Source organism: Micropterus salmoides, unplaced genomic scaffold, assembly GCF_014851395.1.
Source record: "Micropterus salmoides isolate LMB-PRFRI ecotype aquatic unplaced genomic scaffold, ASM1485139v1 Ms_hic_scaffold_19, whole genome shotgun sequence".
In the NCBI taxonomy this organism is placed as follows: Eukaryota; Metazoa; Chordata; class Actinopteri; order Centrarchiformes; family Centrarchidae; genus Micropterus; species Micropterus salmoides.
In genome coordinates this window covers 10,964,993-10,984,363 of record NW_024041039.1, presented here as the reverse complement: position 1 = coordinate 10,984,363, position 19,371 = coordinate 10,964,993, and the positions used below count along the sequence as shown (strand labels likewise).

Here is a 19,371-nt window from a genome sequence, read left to right as displayed (position 1 = left end):
CTGCGTACCCGAAAACCGTGTGACGGATGCCTTGCATATAAAATAAGGTTTTTTTGGAATTTTAAATTTATCCGTGTTATATATTCTATGGGATATAGGAAAATCTGCAGGTGCACGTCAAGGGGAAGAACCGGGTGGACCCACGTGAATCTCTCACTTATCTAAAGCCAGGAAATAGAAAGGAGAGCAACGCGTTGCCAGAAAGTGCCGCAAATTGGACTTTCCACCATCAGCAACCCTCTCTCTCCTCTCCTCTCTTCTTTCTCTCGCCATCCCTGCTCCTCTCTGTAGGTCTCCTCACTTACTCCCATCCAACCCCATTCTCCCATCCTTCAGTGATCCCAGAATAGCCTCTCACCGGAGCGCTCTCTAAATAATAGTGGGGAGTTTGGGATTTCGGGGTGACGCCGGAGATGGATTAAAGGGACTGTGCACCGCAAAACTGGAGCAGCACGCACGACCACGCCGGGGAGGAAGGGGGCGTCGGGACTCGGTCAATTCACGGAGCCCGCGGGATAGAGGTGAGTGCTCAGGCTGTCCGGTAGTATTGTGTCTCCCTGACCCCGCATGCCTCCCCCAGCAACCCACCGTTCCTCAGCACATGGATTTCACGTTTCCATAATTGATGATCTCATACGCAATCTGCTTATTTCTGCTTGTGGTGGAGTAACTGCTACGTTTACAATAGCATACAGGCTACAGCATTATGCTTCTTTTTTGCGGATCGTTTTGATATAGCCTAGTGGTTACTAAACATCTAAACTATAACATTCAATAAGCGATTAGCCTACCTTGAGAAAACCGAAATTAAAGCAAAACTGGACAGACATGTGGATTTAAAAAAAACTACAAATTATATTTTAATGAATTTATTAATACTAGCTTAAAATAATGGTTGAATTGTTTCCTTCAGTATTAAGGAAGGTGAGGTTAGTTGTGTAAACCCTCCTCCACATCAAGTGGTGCATATGGCCCTTTATGTCTCTCTGTCTGGTAAGGGCCCTGCGGTTGACATGGCTTTGCAGCTAGCACTGTAACTTTCTCGATGGATGGATGAGTAAATGGTGAATAGAAAATTGATCAACTGTTCTGATAACTTTATGTTCACCTCAGTCTTTCATTTTCAAGTTCATGAGCCATAGGTCAGGAAAAAGAGCAGCAACTTAACACTGTGCCTGTTGGGAGACACCAAGGATCCATGTCAGTACTGTGTGATGTGGTAATTTTGTAAACACTGTACTACTTTCTATATACAGAAATGTCTGCTTATGCTGAGGCAGACCTATGTGTAATTAGCCAAAACATTTTCTTTATCAGATAATTGGGTGTGTGGGGGTCACTGAATTGTTTGAGTGATGAATATGATGTGAGTCATATGCCATGGCCTTCGCAGTTTGTAGATCTCAAATCAGCACCAATGAGAGATTTTGGCAGCATTCTCCAACAGCATCATAAAAACAACCAAATTAGGGAATAACTTTTCCAAGGCAGAATGATGTCAATCTCTTTAGTAGAGTTCTAGAGAGTTATAAACTGTAAATATGTACATATATTATATTACACCATATCACAATACAGTGAACAACAGTAGCCTGACACACAAAGAAATAATTTATTACACTGTACTGTGCAATACATACTACACTAAGTATATACTAGTCTGTCTCTAACACACCCCACCAATGCCACGTTGGTGGTCACTGAGACTTGTATCTTGCTTGCTGTCTGACAGACTGACACACTGTTTTTGTCCACTGCAGCCTTCATTCATACGCACACACACACATGAGATGTGCACAAATTGTTTAGACTATGCATGCATGCAAACACTACCATGATGTTTGCATGCACAAGCATAATTTGCTGTCACACAAACATATGACGGCCCTAAAGAGGCTCATTCTGTGTGTGTGTGTGTGTGTGTGTGTGTGTGTGTGTGTGTGATGTGAGTTGGGGTGAGGTTTAAATGCTGACTGGAGTAGGTCACTGAGACCAAGCAGCTGGGAGAGTGAAACCCAGGACCCAGCGTCTTCCTAAGCTGCTTTCAGCTACACTGGAATCTAGCCATCCCCATATTCTCCCTGTCTCTGATCCTCACCCACCACCAACCCCCTCTCCTCCCACCAGCACTCCCAGACATACACATTTACCAGACAAACTTGTGCTACACTCTTCTGATTTTGTTTTTTTAAAATTATTCTTCTTCTTTATGTCTTTGATCTCCAATTATCTTGTCCCCGGTTCTATCCTATTCTCTTCTCCTCCTCTTCTTCCTCTCCTTCTTTCCTCTTCATTTCTAGCGGTCATGGAAATTAGACGGTAGAAGTCTTTGATTCTCTGTGCCTTACACCGCCTCAGGGTCAGGCCCTCTTATCTTGGAGAGAAAAAGAGAAACAGACAGAGAAAAGAGGATGGAGAAAAACAATGACAGGGGAAAGGTAGAAAAAAAGCAGTGATGGTGATTTTTGGACAAATACTGTAAAAAGACAAAACAGGGCAGAGATAGAGCAAGTGAGAGAAGCAAAGCTAAACAAAAACTAAGCAAAGACAATAAAAGAGAGAGAGAAAGAACATGACAGAATCAGAAAGAGCTAGAGATACCTAGACAGCTTTCAGACAATATGAGTTTCTTGAAGGATAGTATTTTTGGATTGAAGCCTCAGATCAGCTGATTATGTGCTCATATTCAATCTGCCTTAAATTTGTGTCCATTTGTGTGCCAAACAAGAAAAGAAAACTGCAAGTAGAAAATTGCATTTACACAAGCATGGGAGAGCAAAACTCTCCACTAAAACCCATTGTAAATAGTACCAATACATTTTAGTTGGATCAGCAGGTCTGTGACACAAAGCAGGTTTCATTGCATGTTTTAGGGAGAATTACACACCTGATGCATTTGAGCGAAACCAGATCCTCAAGTTTATCTCCTTCACTAGTATGCAATTTGTATTAAAAAGTCAATATTGACCAAACAAAAGAAAAATTTAGATATTAGAACAAGATCAGAGGTAATGCAGACAAAGAAAAAAGGAGGTCAAGAGAAAAGTGTTGGTAAAATGAAGGCAGATTGGTAGGAAGAGGGGGATAGACGGAAGATGATTGAGAAAGTGATAAGCATAATGGGACACAGAAAAGGTGGCAGGGTGAAACTGAGTGAGAGAGGGAAATGGGTAGAGCACAGAGATGCAGAAAGACAGACAGAATGTGGAGGAATATGGAGCTGTAGGGAGAGCAGTGAATATTTAACTCTGTTTAGTTTTCCATTTGGGCCCTTGGCTCTTAGTTCTCTCTGAGGACTTCTGATCGCCTACAGGTTACTGATGGCAGGAGATGTCTACATGTGTGTACATCTGAGTTTGTGAGGAAGATGAATTTAGTGTATAACAACCAGTAGGAAGTTAAAAACTTCCTTTAGAAAATGAATGAGATTTTTTTTTCTGTTTGTAGATCCCACCATGAATTTTCAACACAGAGCATCCTGACCTTGCACGTGTTTCTCTGTCTCGCTGCAAAATCAGTGTGGTCATTAAATGTGCATGTGCAGAGTTCTACGTGTAACTATTGAATGTGTATGGGTATGCAAACACAAATAATGCACCTCATTACCAAACAATACTACATTAAAAGTGCTCTGTTTACTAACACAAGGTCTTCTTCAAACTAATGCATAGTGATGTGTGCAGTATAACACATTTCAGCCTTAACCAGCCTTGGAAAACTTTTTTGAAGCTATGTTTCATTCATCAGAAAAGTCTAGGCCTGGCAGAAGTTTGAACGTCTTTTTGATGTTTTCAGAAATATTGATGGTGGAAATCCATGAAAGCGCTCTGACACTCCTCTCTGACATCTCCTCACAATCTGTTATCCCAACAGGCTGTGACTGGTCCCACCCCAAGATGACGTCCCCTAAAAACAAAGCCAAGAAGAAACCACCTAAAGACAGCATGACACTGCTGCCATGCTTTTATTTTGTAGAGGTATGTGTAGAAACATTAGATATATTGATGAATCACCTTTTTGTATGTTTGGTCAACATGACTCACTACAATTACTGAATCGATCACTAGCTGAATCATTCTTTCTGCTGTGTAGAGTCATGCTACCGGTAAGGTTTTTCTATGTTAATTGCACCTGGATAGAGTTTGATGTTCACAAGCAAGGTGTTGCTGTGGCAAGATTTGCGATAAAACTTGGATAAATCATCTCTTTCCAGGCAAATATTAAATGCTAGTCACTCTTTGTTTTGTCCTTGGTCTTGTGCGTGTGGCGGGTATGTGTGTGTGTGTGTGTACATGCCTGTCTAGCTTCCCATCGTCCTGTCCTCTTTGGTGTCCCTGTACTTCCTGGAGTTGACAGATGTGTTGTCCCCGGCAATGGTGGGCTACCGCTGCCATGACCGCGACCTCTCCATGCCCTACGTGGAGACGGGCGATGAGCTCATACCTCTGTTGATGCTGCTGAGTTTGGCCTTCGCTGGTCCTGCAGCATCTGTAAGTCACCCCCCCCCCCCCCCCCCCCCCCCCAAACACACACACACACACACCACACCTGAGTATGGCCACAACAAGTGGTGGACAAAGTTATATTGAGACTGCAGATTATTTTTTCCATTAATCAATTGATTGTTTGATTTGTAAAAATAGAATAAAAATAGTGAGAAATTTCAACGCAGTTAACCAGAGCCCAAAGAGACACCTTCATAGTGCTTGTTGTGTCCAATAAACAGTCCAAACCTCAAAATTGTAAACAATACATTGAAATTAGCAGCAAATCTTCACATTTGTGAAGCTGGAAGCACATTTTGAAAAATGATCTTGACTTAATGATCAAAATAGTTGACAATTTTATGTCAGCTGACTTACATTTCAGCTGTACTTGTATAAACTGTTGGGTAGTTTAATATATAACAAAGCATATTTATAAATTCTTCATATGTTTACGAAAAATCTTACTTTGTAAAGTACAAAATTCCCCTCTGAGATGTAGAGGCATAGAAGTAGAAAGTGGCATGAAAGAAAATAGTCAAGTAAAGTACAAGTACCTCTGATTTGTACTTAAGTCCAGTACTTGAGTAACTGGACACCACTGGCCACAACAAACCGAAAAACACATACCCCAGACATATTATTGTCCTTTTAAAGTTGGTTTGGCCAACTTAATGTGTTAGCAATCACTTGCAAATACAGAGGTAAAATTACATTAATTTGGAATAATTTTTCTGCCCCCCTGATCAAAGTTCAGTTTCTGCTCATCTTTTAGCTCTGGTTTGGTCTCAACCTCCTGAGAAAATCTCTTGATCTTAAGCTTGTTTGGCGTTCGATTTTTTTCCTCTTGTTAGTCGCTGACATTGCTATTTGGTAGCGTACAGTTGGTTTATCAGAGCTTGTTTTCACCTGACATCATATGCCACTACTAGAAACTGGACTGATGAGAGCTGAATTTTCAGCTCAGCTCAATGAGTAATAATTCCCTGTGGGTTTGTTACTGAGCACATTTGATCTATTGTTCATGTAAAAAAGTTGATCATTCATGTAAAAAATCTTCTCATATTGGAGTCACAAGGATAAAATCTTATCACAGAGGCGCAGTGATCTAATGTGTGTCTTGGGGTTTTGTTTGTGAGTTCTGGACACATACATCACACAGAAATGCTTGTGTACAGACAAATATGCAAACGTACAGCTTCTCAAACACACACAAAGCAAATTCAATCTCCCCTTAGAAATGCAAAATCAATGGAAACACTGATAAATACACACCTGACATTCCAATACACACCATCAAACAGGTCACGAGGCCCCCAATCAATATACACACACTCATACGCACACTGCTAATCCATCAGCAGCATGGAAACGAGCAGACCACTCCAACACTCATCTATCACTCTGATTGGAAGTGATCACTATTCAATAGAACCCTGCCTTCGTTCTCTCTCTCTCGCTTGCTCCCTCTCACCGTAGATCACAATCACAGAAATGGAATGACATTAATTGCACCCTTTTTCTTTTTTGTTCTCTTTCATATATTTCTTTCTGTGCCTTACGGTGTTGCTATATGACAGAAATACATATTTTGTTTTTTTTATGTGTTCCTTTCTTGCCTTTTACCAAATTCTCTCCATCTTTCTGTAGATTATGATGGGGGAGGGCCTGATGTACTGTATGCAATCCAAACTGAAGACATGTCCCAAGTCAGAGAGCAGCATCAATGCTGGAGGCTGCAGCTTCAACTCCTTCCTACGCAGAACCGTGCGCTTCGTCGGTACGTCCAACTACCAATCCTTATGGGGTTATTTGAAGGTTGGAGTTTTGTCAGATACTGTGGTAGAATTCTACTCCACAGCATCTAATAGTTAGTGAATAACATTCAGGGTTTGCTCAAAAAAACTTTGACAGGATACGTGGCTGTTGCTATGGACATAACAATAGTTATAGCGTAGCCTGCCACTGGGGCCATCGTTTAGAGGCGCTTATTGATCACATGGTTTGTCAAATAGCATTATTTTCCCATATATGCTTATTCTGTTAGTGATGAAGCCTGAAAAAGCATTTGATCGAATATACATAATATATTTTACATTTGGACTTAGGTGCTAACATTGTAAATAGCTGTCTGCTGTCAGTAGTTGGGAGTAACATGGTGTTTTTAAGATGGAAATCAGTTTTGTCTCAAACAAATTATTCCACTTACCGGCTGAGCCACCAAACGGATTCCACTTTTCAGAGTAGGGAAATAAACTAATTACATGCATTAAATGAAGGATGACTTAAAATGAAAAAGGCATGATATAATGCTCCACGGAAAATATCTTGAGGCAGACCTTGAGCTTTGAAGTGAAAAGAGTAATTAATTCACCTTGCCAAATTTCAATGTCTGCGGAAAAGCTTCATAGCAAAAAAAACTGATGGCTTGTGGTGTCACTTCAGGTTGTCGGTGTAAATTCAACGTTGTTTTCGGCTGCAGGTGTTCATAAATGTGGAGAAACCACCAGGGGCTTTTAGTTCATTTGCCAAGGCTGCCATATCATCTCTGTCTCTGTCTCTTACCTCGCTCTCCCTCAGGTGTTCATGTGTTCGGTCTCCTGGCAACAGCCCTGGTGACAGATGTCATCCAGTTAGCTACTGGTTACCACGCCCCTTTCTTCCTCACCGTCTGCCAGCCCAATTACACAGCCCCGGGAGTGTCATGTGACAACAATGCCTACATCACAAGGGACATCTGCATGGGGAAAGACCAGTATGCCATCATGTCAGCTAGGTATGACACACACATATAGAGATATTTAAAACAGCATCCATGGGCAGATAGCAAGTCTCCATTTCCCCATATACAAAAGAATAGAAAACACAGACACACAGATACACAGTACATTCATCACTATGAAGTACTGTATCAGTTTATTTGAACCGGATATTTGTTTTATGCTTCTTAGCTCCCTAGCAGGCTGCTCTCATTCCATTAAATAGGAATTCAGCAATGTTAGATCACTTTGCTTGCTAGTTCATGCTTTGTCAAAAATGCTACAGAACACACTGAGTTATAATGCTGAAAGGATTTACAGATGTTGCACCGTATACTGTGTAAATGCAACCTGCAACGTGAGGAGTCATTAAAATGTGCATTTTAAGAGGATTACAGAAGATTAAAGTAGCAAAGGATTGAAATTGTTGTTGTTAAAGTTGGATATTTAATTAATGCAAGATTTGCTAATTAATGATATGCTGCTTAGTAAAGTTTATTTGTACAACAAGACTTACAATGCCTTTACAAATTCTCATTGTGCCCAGCTGTGGCATCTCACGTGCAGGTGCTGTGACTACGTTTGGCTTCTGAAGATACTCTTTAGCAGCCCAGTATGTAACAAACAGACAGACAAACAAGCTACAACATATGGGTATTAGACGGGCATAATAAATGCATACAGACTGTTCCCAGTCTTTGTGCTAAGCTAAGCTAACCAGACATGAGAGTGGTATCAATCTTCTTGTCTAACTCTCAGCAAGAAAGCAAATAAAAATATTTCCCAAAATGTTGAACTATCGCTTCAACATTCACAAGAAAATTTAACTTAATGTAACTGTAGCCTGAAGCCTAAAACCAGCCAAAATGTACGCGCTTTTAAAAATGTCCTTACTATTAAGGTCTTCACAAAGATAGAAGTACCAGTACACACAGGTTTAGCCTTGAAAAAGTTGAGAAAGTAAACACAGTAGTGCAAGACACAAGGATAAATACACTAGTGTCTTAATAAGGCAAATTAAATGAGACTGGTGATTCAGTTATCTAAACTTTAAATTGGCGGCTTTGACCGCAGCTCATTCACTCTCCCCTAATGTTCCCACTAATGACCCGTGGTATTCTGTTTGTGTTATTAATTGCTCACAAGGACGTACGCTCAGTTTAACAAACACAGTTGGGCAGACACTCAGGTTTTAATGTCAAACACAATCCAGACATCACAAATAATGTGAGACATGATTCAGGTTTATTCAAGAGGCAATAAATAAACTCAGAATCCACACAGCTTGTGTAAACATGCATCTGTCTTTCTCTCTCTGCCTTCAGTCTTTCACACCTAATTCTCCCCGTTTCTCCCCTCAGGAAAACATTTCCATCCCAGCATGCAACGCTCTCTGGCTTCGCTGCGGTCTATATCTCCGTAAGCACATATGTCTCTTTCTTGCCTTCTATGTTTATGTACCTACAGTAAGTATGAAGTATTTGCATCACATACTGCATACTACACTACTCACATGTGTTTGTGATTTATTGTACCTCTCTTAAGTTAATTCAGTGTAACTTTGAAAGACTAGTTAACCCTGTTTTGTGTAACATTTAACAGTTTTTGGTGACATCAATATTACTGAACTGTTTTGCACTATATTTATTTATCTTCAGAATTTTTATTTCATAATGTTTGTACGGATAACAATTTGTTAGTTTGTTCACTTATCCGGGGTCATGACAACTATCCAGGTGCTCTTCTACTTATTCTTAAAGCAACTACAAGGAGTTTTTAACTGGTTATGAAGAAGTCTCAATTTAATACTGATGCCTCTATATGACCACTATATGTCAGTGGGTCAGATTCCCCGCAAAACCTAACAAAACAATTTACAGAATGCACCACGCAGACAGGAAGAGTGTACGTTTACCTATTCCCTGGCAAAGTTTTGCAGTGAGTAATACTTTAACCAGTTAAAAGGAAGCAGGAGGAGAGTTTTCTTTAGCTAACAAAACAGCAAGATGGGACAGTGATAGAGCCTGGGTGAAAACACAAGTCAACCTTGGCCGGTCATTCAACAGAATTGCAGGATTTTAAAGGAGGGAGAAAAAAAACAAGTTGCATCTTTCTTTCACTCGCTTCCAAAACAAATTCACACGCTAGCCAGATAAAGATCTTTACGACACAAGGTTGTGGAAACATTGCCACTTTTGTCCACAGGGTGCACCATAATCAACACAAAATGAAAGTTCCTTGTATAGTTGCTTTAACAAACATTACTGCTGGTAACATAAAATTAGTTCCTGCATATCAGAGGATTTCTGGCTGCAATGAAATCACTGTCATTTCATATACAAGTCATAATTACATTATAGTGATTACTCACTGAGAGATTTACGATTGACGGTACAATTCTCAGACCACAGTACCCTCAGGCCAGAGCCGTCTGAATTAAAATACATTAAAAGAATAATAGGCACCGTCTTTAAATTCCGTGTTCATTGTCATCCTAATGCTTGTTGGGTAGCTTTTTGCCATTCTGCAGTCCGATGCTGACTGCAGCAGAATGTGAATTGTACAGCAAAGTAGCACTTTGCTGTACAATGTCATTTTTCCATGAGGTAACACCCTCCTACACACACACACCCTCCTCCACCAATGGCTGTTGCAAGCTACTGGCCATATCACTGCTGCCTCACTGATCCGAGAGTGTGCTCATTAAAGCTCACCAGACAGATTTCTGACGAGAGAGAAAAGGCAGGAGAGGAGGAGGAAAGCAGCTGTTTTGGTTGCTAGAGTTACAACATGTTGTCCAATCTCTACAAAGTTGAGAAGCACCCCAAGCACACAGATCACTTTTCTTTCTTCAGTTTGTTCTTCACTGCCCACCATATTAAGACATGTATTTCTTCTTCAAAAACCTATGTGATAAAATGATAATGAAGTGAAACAATTCCACTTGTTTCCACTCTTCCTCTCCTCCTCTCCCCATGTATTTTTTTAATTTGCTGAAGCTCGACAGATAAAGCAGAACACTTCACACGGCAGACACAGTTTCAATTGCATTGGGAGTAACTTAAATGTCACCCTGTGGATAGATGTTTGTTCCCCCTCTTTTGCTTGAAGAGAAGTGGGATTTTTATGCTCAATACTAGATGGACAAGCCTGTTAAAATGGATATTTTTGCAAAGCCTGCTTTTCTGTCACTCAGCTGTCTATCACTTTACGTAATCGAAATAAAGTTTGTATACAGAGAATTTGAATGTAACTGTACATATATTCTCTCTCCCTTCATGTATTCCCCCCCCCCCCCGCTCACTCTGTTTAACTGTCAAAGAATATTCATCTGAATGACCCAGTTAACCTCATATGCAGCATACGTTTTATTTTCTTAAAACAGCTCTAACAATTACGGTTGTATCTTTTACATTTTCAAGGAACAAAAGTGAGACAGTTCATTTAACATTTTCAATATAATGTCACTTAAAGATAATTCTTCAAATCAGTGGAGATTCATTGGAGACAAGTGAAATGTTGGACATGGTTAGCTCAGTAAAAAGAGTGGGAACCGGTGGAAACATCTGTTTTTTTTTTTACATCATTGAGATATAATGTAGTAATTAGTGAGCTTTAGAGGTGCTGATAGGGGGATTTTTCTTTTGAACATAGCCAGAACATTTCCCGCTGCCTTTTAATAACATCTCCTCCCCAGTCTTCATATGTGTCTTTTGCATATTGATGTGTGCTTCTCTCTCCACAGATGTATTTCAATGCCAGCATCAGCAGCACAACAAAGCTGCTGAAGCCGTTGCTGGTATTTGCTTTTTGCATGGCGGCAGGCCTCGCTGGGCTGACACAGATAACTCAGCACCGCAGTCACCCAATAGACGTCTACGTGGGATACCTCATAGGAGCCAGCATTGGAGTCTACCTGGTTAGTTAAATAAAGTGCGCAAGAGTGCATATGGCAAGCATGGCAAACGATTTATCAGTCTTCAGTCAAGTTGTAAAATAAAATCTCTAGACCAATAGGAGTTAATTTATTTAGCTGGTGTCAAGATAATTACTCCTTTTATGATAATGTAACGTGTGATAATGTAGTGAAATTGTCTCTCTTATTTCAGGATTTAGTATGTGAAATGAGTGCCAGCATATGTTTGTATGTATTTAGGGATTTGTTTTGACCCCGGGGAGCAGTTAACCGTCAGCATGCTGCATGGTGGGAATGACTAAATACACATAAATAGATTTTGTTTTTTTATAAAGTGGTTTAGTTGTTTTGCTGTGACTGAGTTGTCCCATTGTATTATTCTAACACTATCACAGTATGTGTTAACAAATGGTTATTTTTTTCATCACCTCTCCTCTCCGTGTGGCTTCCATACTCTTCTCTCCCAGCATTTTTTTTTTTTTTGGCAAGCTCTATATATAGCTTTTTCTATTACAGAGGGAAGGGAGAGAGAATGAATAATCGGATAAGAATTCTCTGGAACAATTTCACACTTCATTTTAAGAAAACTTGTCGTTGCCTTTTTCCACGCTTCTCTCCTCCTCTCAGTCTCTTTCGCTCTCGTCTTTCAGTATTTAAAGGATGAATTCTGAGAGAGGGGGAAGAAAGTGATTCATGCTGACCTCAGACTAAACAGGAGGGAGACGGAGAGATGCCTATTCATGCATATGCTCCCCACTAATAGGGATATTTTTTCCCGCCCAAAGATTAAAGAAAACACATTCCCACACTTAAGTCTTTATTTAACATGCCGGGTACTTCTATCTCCTCATTTATTTCTCCTCCCTACCTCCCTCCCTGTATCCCTCTGTCCTATGTCAGGCTGTGTACGCAGTGGGAAACTTCAAAGCATCAGAAGAAGATGCTCACTCTTTACAAAGACTGACCCCGACTCAGCAGAAGGACGGCCTGAGGGTGCTGAGTCAGCGGAGTCATGACTCTCTTTACAGGAAAACTCCCAGGGTGTCTGAGAGCAGAGAGGAGCTTGGGGTGGGGCTGGGGTCCGGGGCCCGCAGTAAGGTGAGGAGGGAAAAGGCCTCTCTGGCCTCCCTCAAACGTGCGAGTGCTGATGTGGAGCTACTAGCAACCCGGGGTCCCATGGGCAAGGAAACTATGGTAACCTTCAGCAACACCTTGCCCCGAGTCGCAAACGGCAACAGCCCCATCTCCCCCTCAGATGAGCCAGCTACCACGCAGCGTCACATGACCTTCCATGTGCCCTTTGACCCCCAGAGGTCTCGGCAGCTGGTGTCAGAGTGGAAGCAGCGCTCACTGGAGATCCGCAGCCAGAGCTCACGAGACGAGGAGGAGGAGGTAATGGACGGTAGAGATGGAGGAGATGAAGGAGGAGCAGCAGCAGGAGAGGGAGGAGACCAGGAGATGCCGTCCTCTCTTTATCCCACAGTGCAAGCCAACAAGGGCATTGCCACACCGACTGGGGCCAGGATGGTGGTGGCACCGCCACTCGTTCACATCCCTGAGGAGGCCTCTCGGCCGCCACCTGTCTCCCCCAAGAGTGCCAAGACCCGCGCCAAGTGGCTGTCTCTCACTGAGGGAGGAGGGGTGAAAGAGCCGGGAACAGGTCCCATTGCAGTGTCAACTCCGCGTGTGCCCAACACGCAGCCCAACCAGCTGCCCAGCCAGCAAAGAGTCACTCAGGTGAGGCAGCAATTAGAAAGTGAATCATAATAACTACATTATTTTGAGCAGTCATTTTTCATTCTTTAATTTCAAGTAACATGCAGGCAGTTCTGAAAAATATAGTTTTGACAGGAGACATGATTTAATAGCTGACAAACACTGTGTGTGCTATACATCTATGATTTATATTGTTGGTAAAATCAAAACAGAACAAGTGGAGCAGGTAATTTCACTGATTCATTTCCAATATAAAACACTCTCGCAAGGGTTCAAACACTAATTATAGTTAGGGTTTAATCTAATTAAAATGCCTAGAAGGGATATTACTATTACCCTTTACTGTGTTTACTATTGTAAAAGCAAATTTGTTCTGTAGTAGCTTTTCTTGAGATTGAAAGTTCTTTCTTCACTTTGGAAACAGCAAAACAGTCCCATCACAAGTTCCCTTTAGTACCACATGATCTTCCTCAGCAGATGGAGTTGCCCAGTTGTCATGGATGTTGTCCAGATTCAGATTCAGATTCATTCTTTATTGTCCTCGATGGAGGAAATTTTTCATACAGACTGTACCAAGAGCAACGTTCAACACACATAACATGCACATACTGCACATATTGTACACATATTACACAGGAGTGGAAATTTTATAAATGTTCAAATTTCCACTTCTTTGATCTTGAGATTGAAAGTTCATTGTTTACCATGGAAACAGCAGTTGACAAAACAATATCACCAACACGGTCCATTTGGTAGCTGATCTGGAGCAGCTATTTGGCACTCTTCTGAGCACTTAGCATCTTTCCTTTTTACATTCTGACTAGGTTTTCTTCTGTCCTTCAGGTGATCGCCATGTCTAAGCAGCAGGGACATGGACCCATCACTTCATCTACTAAAACATCAGAAGGGGGCTCCTCATCCGGCGGTGGGTCCAACTGTTCTGAGTCACCCTATTACCGGATCCCATCTGATCGAGACAGCTGCACTGGGAGCAACCCAGGCAGCATCGCCGGAAGTGGGAGCATAGTCACAATCGACGCTCATGCCCCTCATCACCCGGTGGTGCGTGTGTCGGCCAATAACGGGAAGCCGTGGGAGTGGAGAAACACCATCAGCGGTAACATGATGGCTACTGACACAGCCGGGGACAAACATCGCGTAGCCCTGCAGCGGCAGGACAATGTTAGTCACTACCGGGATTACCGGACACTCCCAGGGAAAACGGACTCGCTTTGCTCCTCCTCGGCCAGCGGCAGCGCCGAAGGAGGAGCGGAGCTACCTCCCCCACCTCTCCCCACTTCCTCCTCCCCTCTGCCTCCCCCTCCTCAACTGTTGTCATCCCCTCTACCACCACCACCTCCTCACTCGTCTTCTTCTCCTTTGCCTCCCCCTCCTCACCTGTCCTCTCAGATGTCCCCACCACCTCTCCCATCATCCTCTCAAATGCCCCCCCCTCCTCACCCATCTTCTTCCCAAATGCCCCCCCCTCCTCACCCATCTTCTTCCCAAATGCCCCCCCCTCCTCACCCATCTTCTTCCCAAATGCCCCCCCCTCCTCACCATCTTCTTCCCAAATGCCCCCACCACCTCACCCATCCTCCTGTCAAATGCCTCCACCTCCTCACCCATCCTCCTGTCAAATGCCTCCCCCTCCTCACCCATCCTCCTGTCAAATGCCCCCACCTCCACATCCATCTTCTTCCCCTTTGCCACCTCCACCACATCCCTCATCCTCCATGCATCCACCTCCCCACCCGTCCTGCTCCAGCATGCTTCCCCCTCCTCCCCATCCCGACTTACTGATGGACAGCCACAGCCAGGCCCTGTCCCGGTCCTCCACCCTGCCTCGTCGCCCCTCTGTCTCCGCCCGCAGCCATGCTGAGCAGGAGCACTACTACAAGGCCATGCAGAATGAAAGGATGTTATAGTGAAGGAGAAAGACAATAGACATCATTGTCATATCAATGATTATACTTAAAAAAAACTCAGTTAAAAGAGACAGTGAAACAAAGTAGGTTGTGGCAGGTGAATCGCAATTTATGACTTTTGAAAAAAATGACAAAGAGGATTAGAGACTCAGTCAAAATGCTGGAAATGAAGAGACAGCAGGGGTGCAGGACCGTGGGGCGGTCTGGCTGCTCACACACACTCAGCAGGGGATCTGGTTTTTCTCGGCTCACATGTACTGCCCACAGCGCCGGCTCAACAGCCCTGAGTGGAAGAATAACAGTCAAGGGAAGAAAGGGAAGAGGAAAGAGAGCAGGGTGAAGATTAAAAACCCTAGTTTCAGCATGCACATCCTGTGTGTTTCTTTAAGACACATTCAAAGAAGGAATGGAAGAGGCTGCAGCTGAAAGAGAGATATCACAATGAACACTGGGATTTGCTAAATCAAGTTTCCCTGGAGAGATGGGATAAGACTGAGAAAACAAAACAACTACAGGCAATACTAGCTCTCCTTAAACTAGCGCAGCTGTTTGAGGTTGCCAACCATTACACACAGAGAATTTGCCATTGTAACCAGCTGAGAAACTTAAACGCACCCAAAAGCTATGAATAAAAAAAAGGTTTAACCAGAGGTTCAAGAGTATTAGCCACAACCCACAGAGCATGAGAGTCTTTTTACCCCTCTGAATAAACAAACCAAATGGGGAATTTTATTTTTGACGCCAAGCAAATCTGTCAGTATTCACCAGAGAGAGCCAGCTTAGGAAGTGTTGCTTCTGGATGGTGTGTGAGAAGGAGGAGGAGGGGAGGGTATAAGGAGGATCACGCATAGTCGGGTACCCCTATACAGACGTCACTGAATGGATTACTGTTGTAAACATGAGAAGCGATGGAAAGGAAAGAGAATTGTTTCTCAAATGAAGAGGGTGGCTGGGCCGCACAGCACAGCGAGCCAGGCAGCCAGTCTGTCTTAGCTGTGTGCAAAACTTGATGCAGAGCCTGAAGCAGCACTAAGGAGATTAACGTTTGTTTATCAAACCATGCTAGCACTCTCTTCCCTCCGTAGTCCTTTACATTTGGCCCTTCTGGCAAATCACAATGGTGACAGGAATGTTAATGCAAAGCTGCCCAGCCAGCCGTGCAGCCCGCCATCCCCACCAACATGGACATTGGCTGAAGCAGGTGTTGCTTGGATGCGGCTAACCGGCTTGTGTTGCTGGCAATCTCTCTTTATACCTGTTACCATTTGAAAGGTGTTGGTACCACTTTCTAACTATGCACTTCATACATTTATCATAAGTTGTTTCTTGATTAATGATAATTTATTTATGCTTTACAGATCAGAAATAAGACATTCTTTAGAGAAACGTTTGGGTTGTCAGGTTGTAAAACATCTTTAATTAGTGTATGCCTTTTTATCAAGCTGTTTTATTTTTCAGTTAGCCTCCTGGAGGAAGACTACTATTTACAATATTAATTCCAGTCTTACAATTCTGTATTCATCCATCCTTCTTTACCCCTTTATACTTTATCTTTTTTCAGTCTATCACAGGGATACCCTTACTTAAGTATGCCTTATTAGAAAGTGATACCAAGATGTTTTGTCCCTCTGTGATATGAAATAAATTCCTAATTTGTTGAGCAGCCAACACCATGAGCCAGCAAAGGTTTTAAAAAATGTCATGTTCAAATAAACCATGGACAAATTACATCTGCTGATGAAGACCATGTAATGTGGTCAAATGGTCCAGAACAAGCAAAAGTAAATACACTTCCAATTGAGACTGTTTTTTATCAGCTGCCACTTTTAGACGAAACAATTAGTTATTAATCGTAGAAATAATCTCATTATTAATCAATTATGACAATAATCAGTAGTTGCAGCCCTAAGAAATACGCTTTGAATCGACATCTACGAGTTGAGAGGAAGTGCGTGTTCTTCCTGCTCACCCCTGCCTCTTGTGCGTATTTATATTATGTTGTATAAAGTCTTTATCTGGTACCTATCATTTCATACATCCAAGTTTTTTCTAACCATGAGAAGATATTCCGTCAAATGATAAGTGCTTTATTTTAGATTGTACTTTGATCATATTTTAATGAAAGACAGACTCACAAACACACAGATGAAAAAGTGGGGTTTCACCCATGCACCATAACATCTGAAGGCTACATGAACTGATTTTGTAAAGTTGTGCTAGCAAGGGGTGGGTTAAATGGAACAAGTTGTATTTTGTAGTGGAGCTCCTCAGACATGGAGCTGGTAGATAATGTTGCTTGTTGGTTTGTGCTGCATGTGTGTACGAGCGTGTTTTTTAACTTCTGTGCTTCAAGTCTGCACCGTTACTTTTGGCAGACAGACATGCTGCATTTTTCAGTGCTGGTGATTATCGTACTACTTTCCCCTATTTTGACTGTAAGAATACTTGATATTACCTAATATTATTAATACTATTATTATTCCACAGTCCTTTTTTATGGGCTAATGTTTTCTATCTGTGGTGATGTGTAACATTAACAACCTGATTGAATAAAAAAATTGAAGACTTCTTAACTGAGGTTTTATCTTGTGTTACTTGACAGCACAGTTGCATGTATAGTACAGCTCAAAATAGAGAGAGGGTCAATTTCAGAGCAGCTTTTACCACCACTCTAATGAAAAGGATCTTCTCCATTGATTCTTGGGTTATGAGTGCGTTGATGCTCATTCATACTGTATACACACACACACACTGACGTACACACTCACTGAAATACACACAGCCAGACAGATACAGCACATTCACATTTGCAATGCTACATTTGCTCATTTCCTGCGGGCTAGTGTCAGGTTTCCATAATGAATTCTGCTAGAATGCTGGTCAATCCCAGATGACCTGCAGGGATGCAGCAAGCATTGGCTGGGCCTGTGTGTGTGGTCTGTTTCCTTGTAAATAGTAAATAAAAAGGAGCCCCTTAGTTTATTCTGATATACAGTATATTATAGCATGATTCTCATACATGTGTGTGTGTGTGCGCACACATATGTTTATAAAAGTTGCACATGGTCCTGGTGTAGTGTTCATTCAGATATGTGTCAGTTTTGTGCATTTTTCTCTCTGTATGCATGTTTGAGTGTTTTCTAACATTTATTTGTGTGTGAGTGTGTGTCCAGTGCTTTGGAGCATTGAGCTGTGTGATGAAGCCGTACAGGCAGTGGGGGTACAGATGGTGTACTGAGGCCTGAGGACAGTCAGCCAGTCCATGACTCACACTCACCAAGCCAGCAGCTCTCACTCTCTCTCTCTCTCTCTCTCTCTCTCTTTCTTACTCTCTTACTGTCTCCCTCTCCCCTTAGTGGCCCAGAAAGCATAACACAACAAGTGTGCATGTGTGTGTGACTGCGGGAGGCAAATGAAAATGCAGACTGAGCTGTCTGTATGCATGTGTCTATTTTTGTGACTGTGCCTGTGTATGTGAGTGGGAGGGCTGGTTTTACTATGTACTTGTGGGGACCAAACTGCTGGACCCCACAAGTTTAAAGGACTGTTTGAGGGTCAGGACTTGGTTTTAGGGTTCAGGTTAGAATCAGGTTAAAGTTAGAGTTAGGGTAAGGGTTAGAGTTAGGCATGTAGTTGTGATGGTTAAGATTAGAATAAGGGGATAGGGAATGCATTATCTGAATGACAAGTCCCCATGAAGATAGCGCCACCAGGCTGTGTGTGTGTGTGTGTGTGTGTGTGTGTGTGTGTGTGTGTGTGTGTGTGTGTGTGTGTGTGTGTGTGTGTGAGAGAGAGAGTAGCTGTCCAGAGGAAGCTGCTGACACTCTTTTCAGGACTGATTTACCACAGCAGAACAGCACAAAAGCCTTTTGTCTGCAACTCCACTTTTATCTTACTCAGTTTGTCACTATCATTCTACACACCTACTGCCATCTACCCGGCTACTTGTGAACCTTTATGGAGGAAGGGGATTTGGAGATTTGGAGCTTATATCCTGATTTTCCTCCAGCTCTCAGTTTCTTGAATGAGGGATTAGGATTCTAAAGGGTCAAAGGGATCATTTTCCTTTCAGTTCGATCAATATCAAATTATTTTTAGCATTAAAAAGAAATCTTAAATATTGCCTTCTGGTTAGGCTATACCGGGATTGACTATATTGTCAATGGATCCCAGCCCTTAAAGAGGAATTCTTTATCAGGATTAATTCCTGAAATGGTTGATGAACAGCCCCTTTGAAGAGCTTCACCAATTATAAAAAGGAAACGAAAGAGATGGTTTCATATTCCCATGGCGTAATGGTTGTTAAAATGTTCAGCTTTGCATTCCCAGTAAATTACATTTAGTTTCAGATGGACTTATTAAACCTTGTTAGAAATCCTGTCTTTTGTCGACCCACCAGACACAGACCTTGTAGCAAGCTCTTTGGATCCCAAATGATAACCAGCCTTATTGTGCCAGTCAGCTGTCTAGCAGTCTACTGCCACAGCTGGGGGCTAAGACTGACATTTCTAGGAGGCTGGGTTCACTGAGTCAGTAGCTGTGTTTCCAAAGCTTGTTTCTACCTAGGG

General features: G+C 42.3%; 1 protein-coding gene across 1 annotated transcript; it reads left to right on the top strand.

Moving 5' to 3' along the window:
- On the top strand, nt 1-17,376 carry plppr3a (phospholipid phosphatase related 3a). The gene is given in 10 exon segments (XM_038728003.1): nt 1-521; nt 3,874-3,977; nt 4,305-4,490; nt 6,135-6,264; nt 7,065-7,260; nt 8,605-8,662; nt 10,989-11,162; nt 12,060-12,896; nt 13,719-14,433; nt 14,436-17,376. Coding segments are annotated over 9 exon segments (2,745 nt in total). The 5' UTR covers nt 1-521; nt 3,874-3,896; the 3' UTR covers nt 14,804-17,376.
- The last annotated feature ends 1,995 nt before the right edge of the window (nt 17,377-19,371 follow it).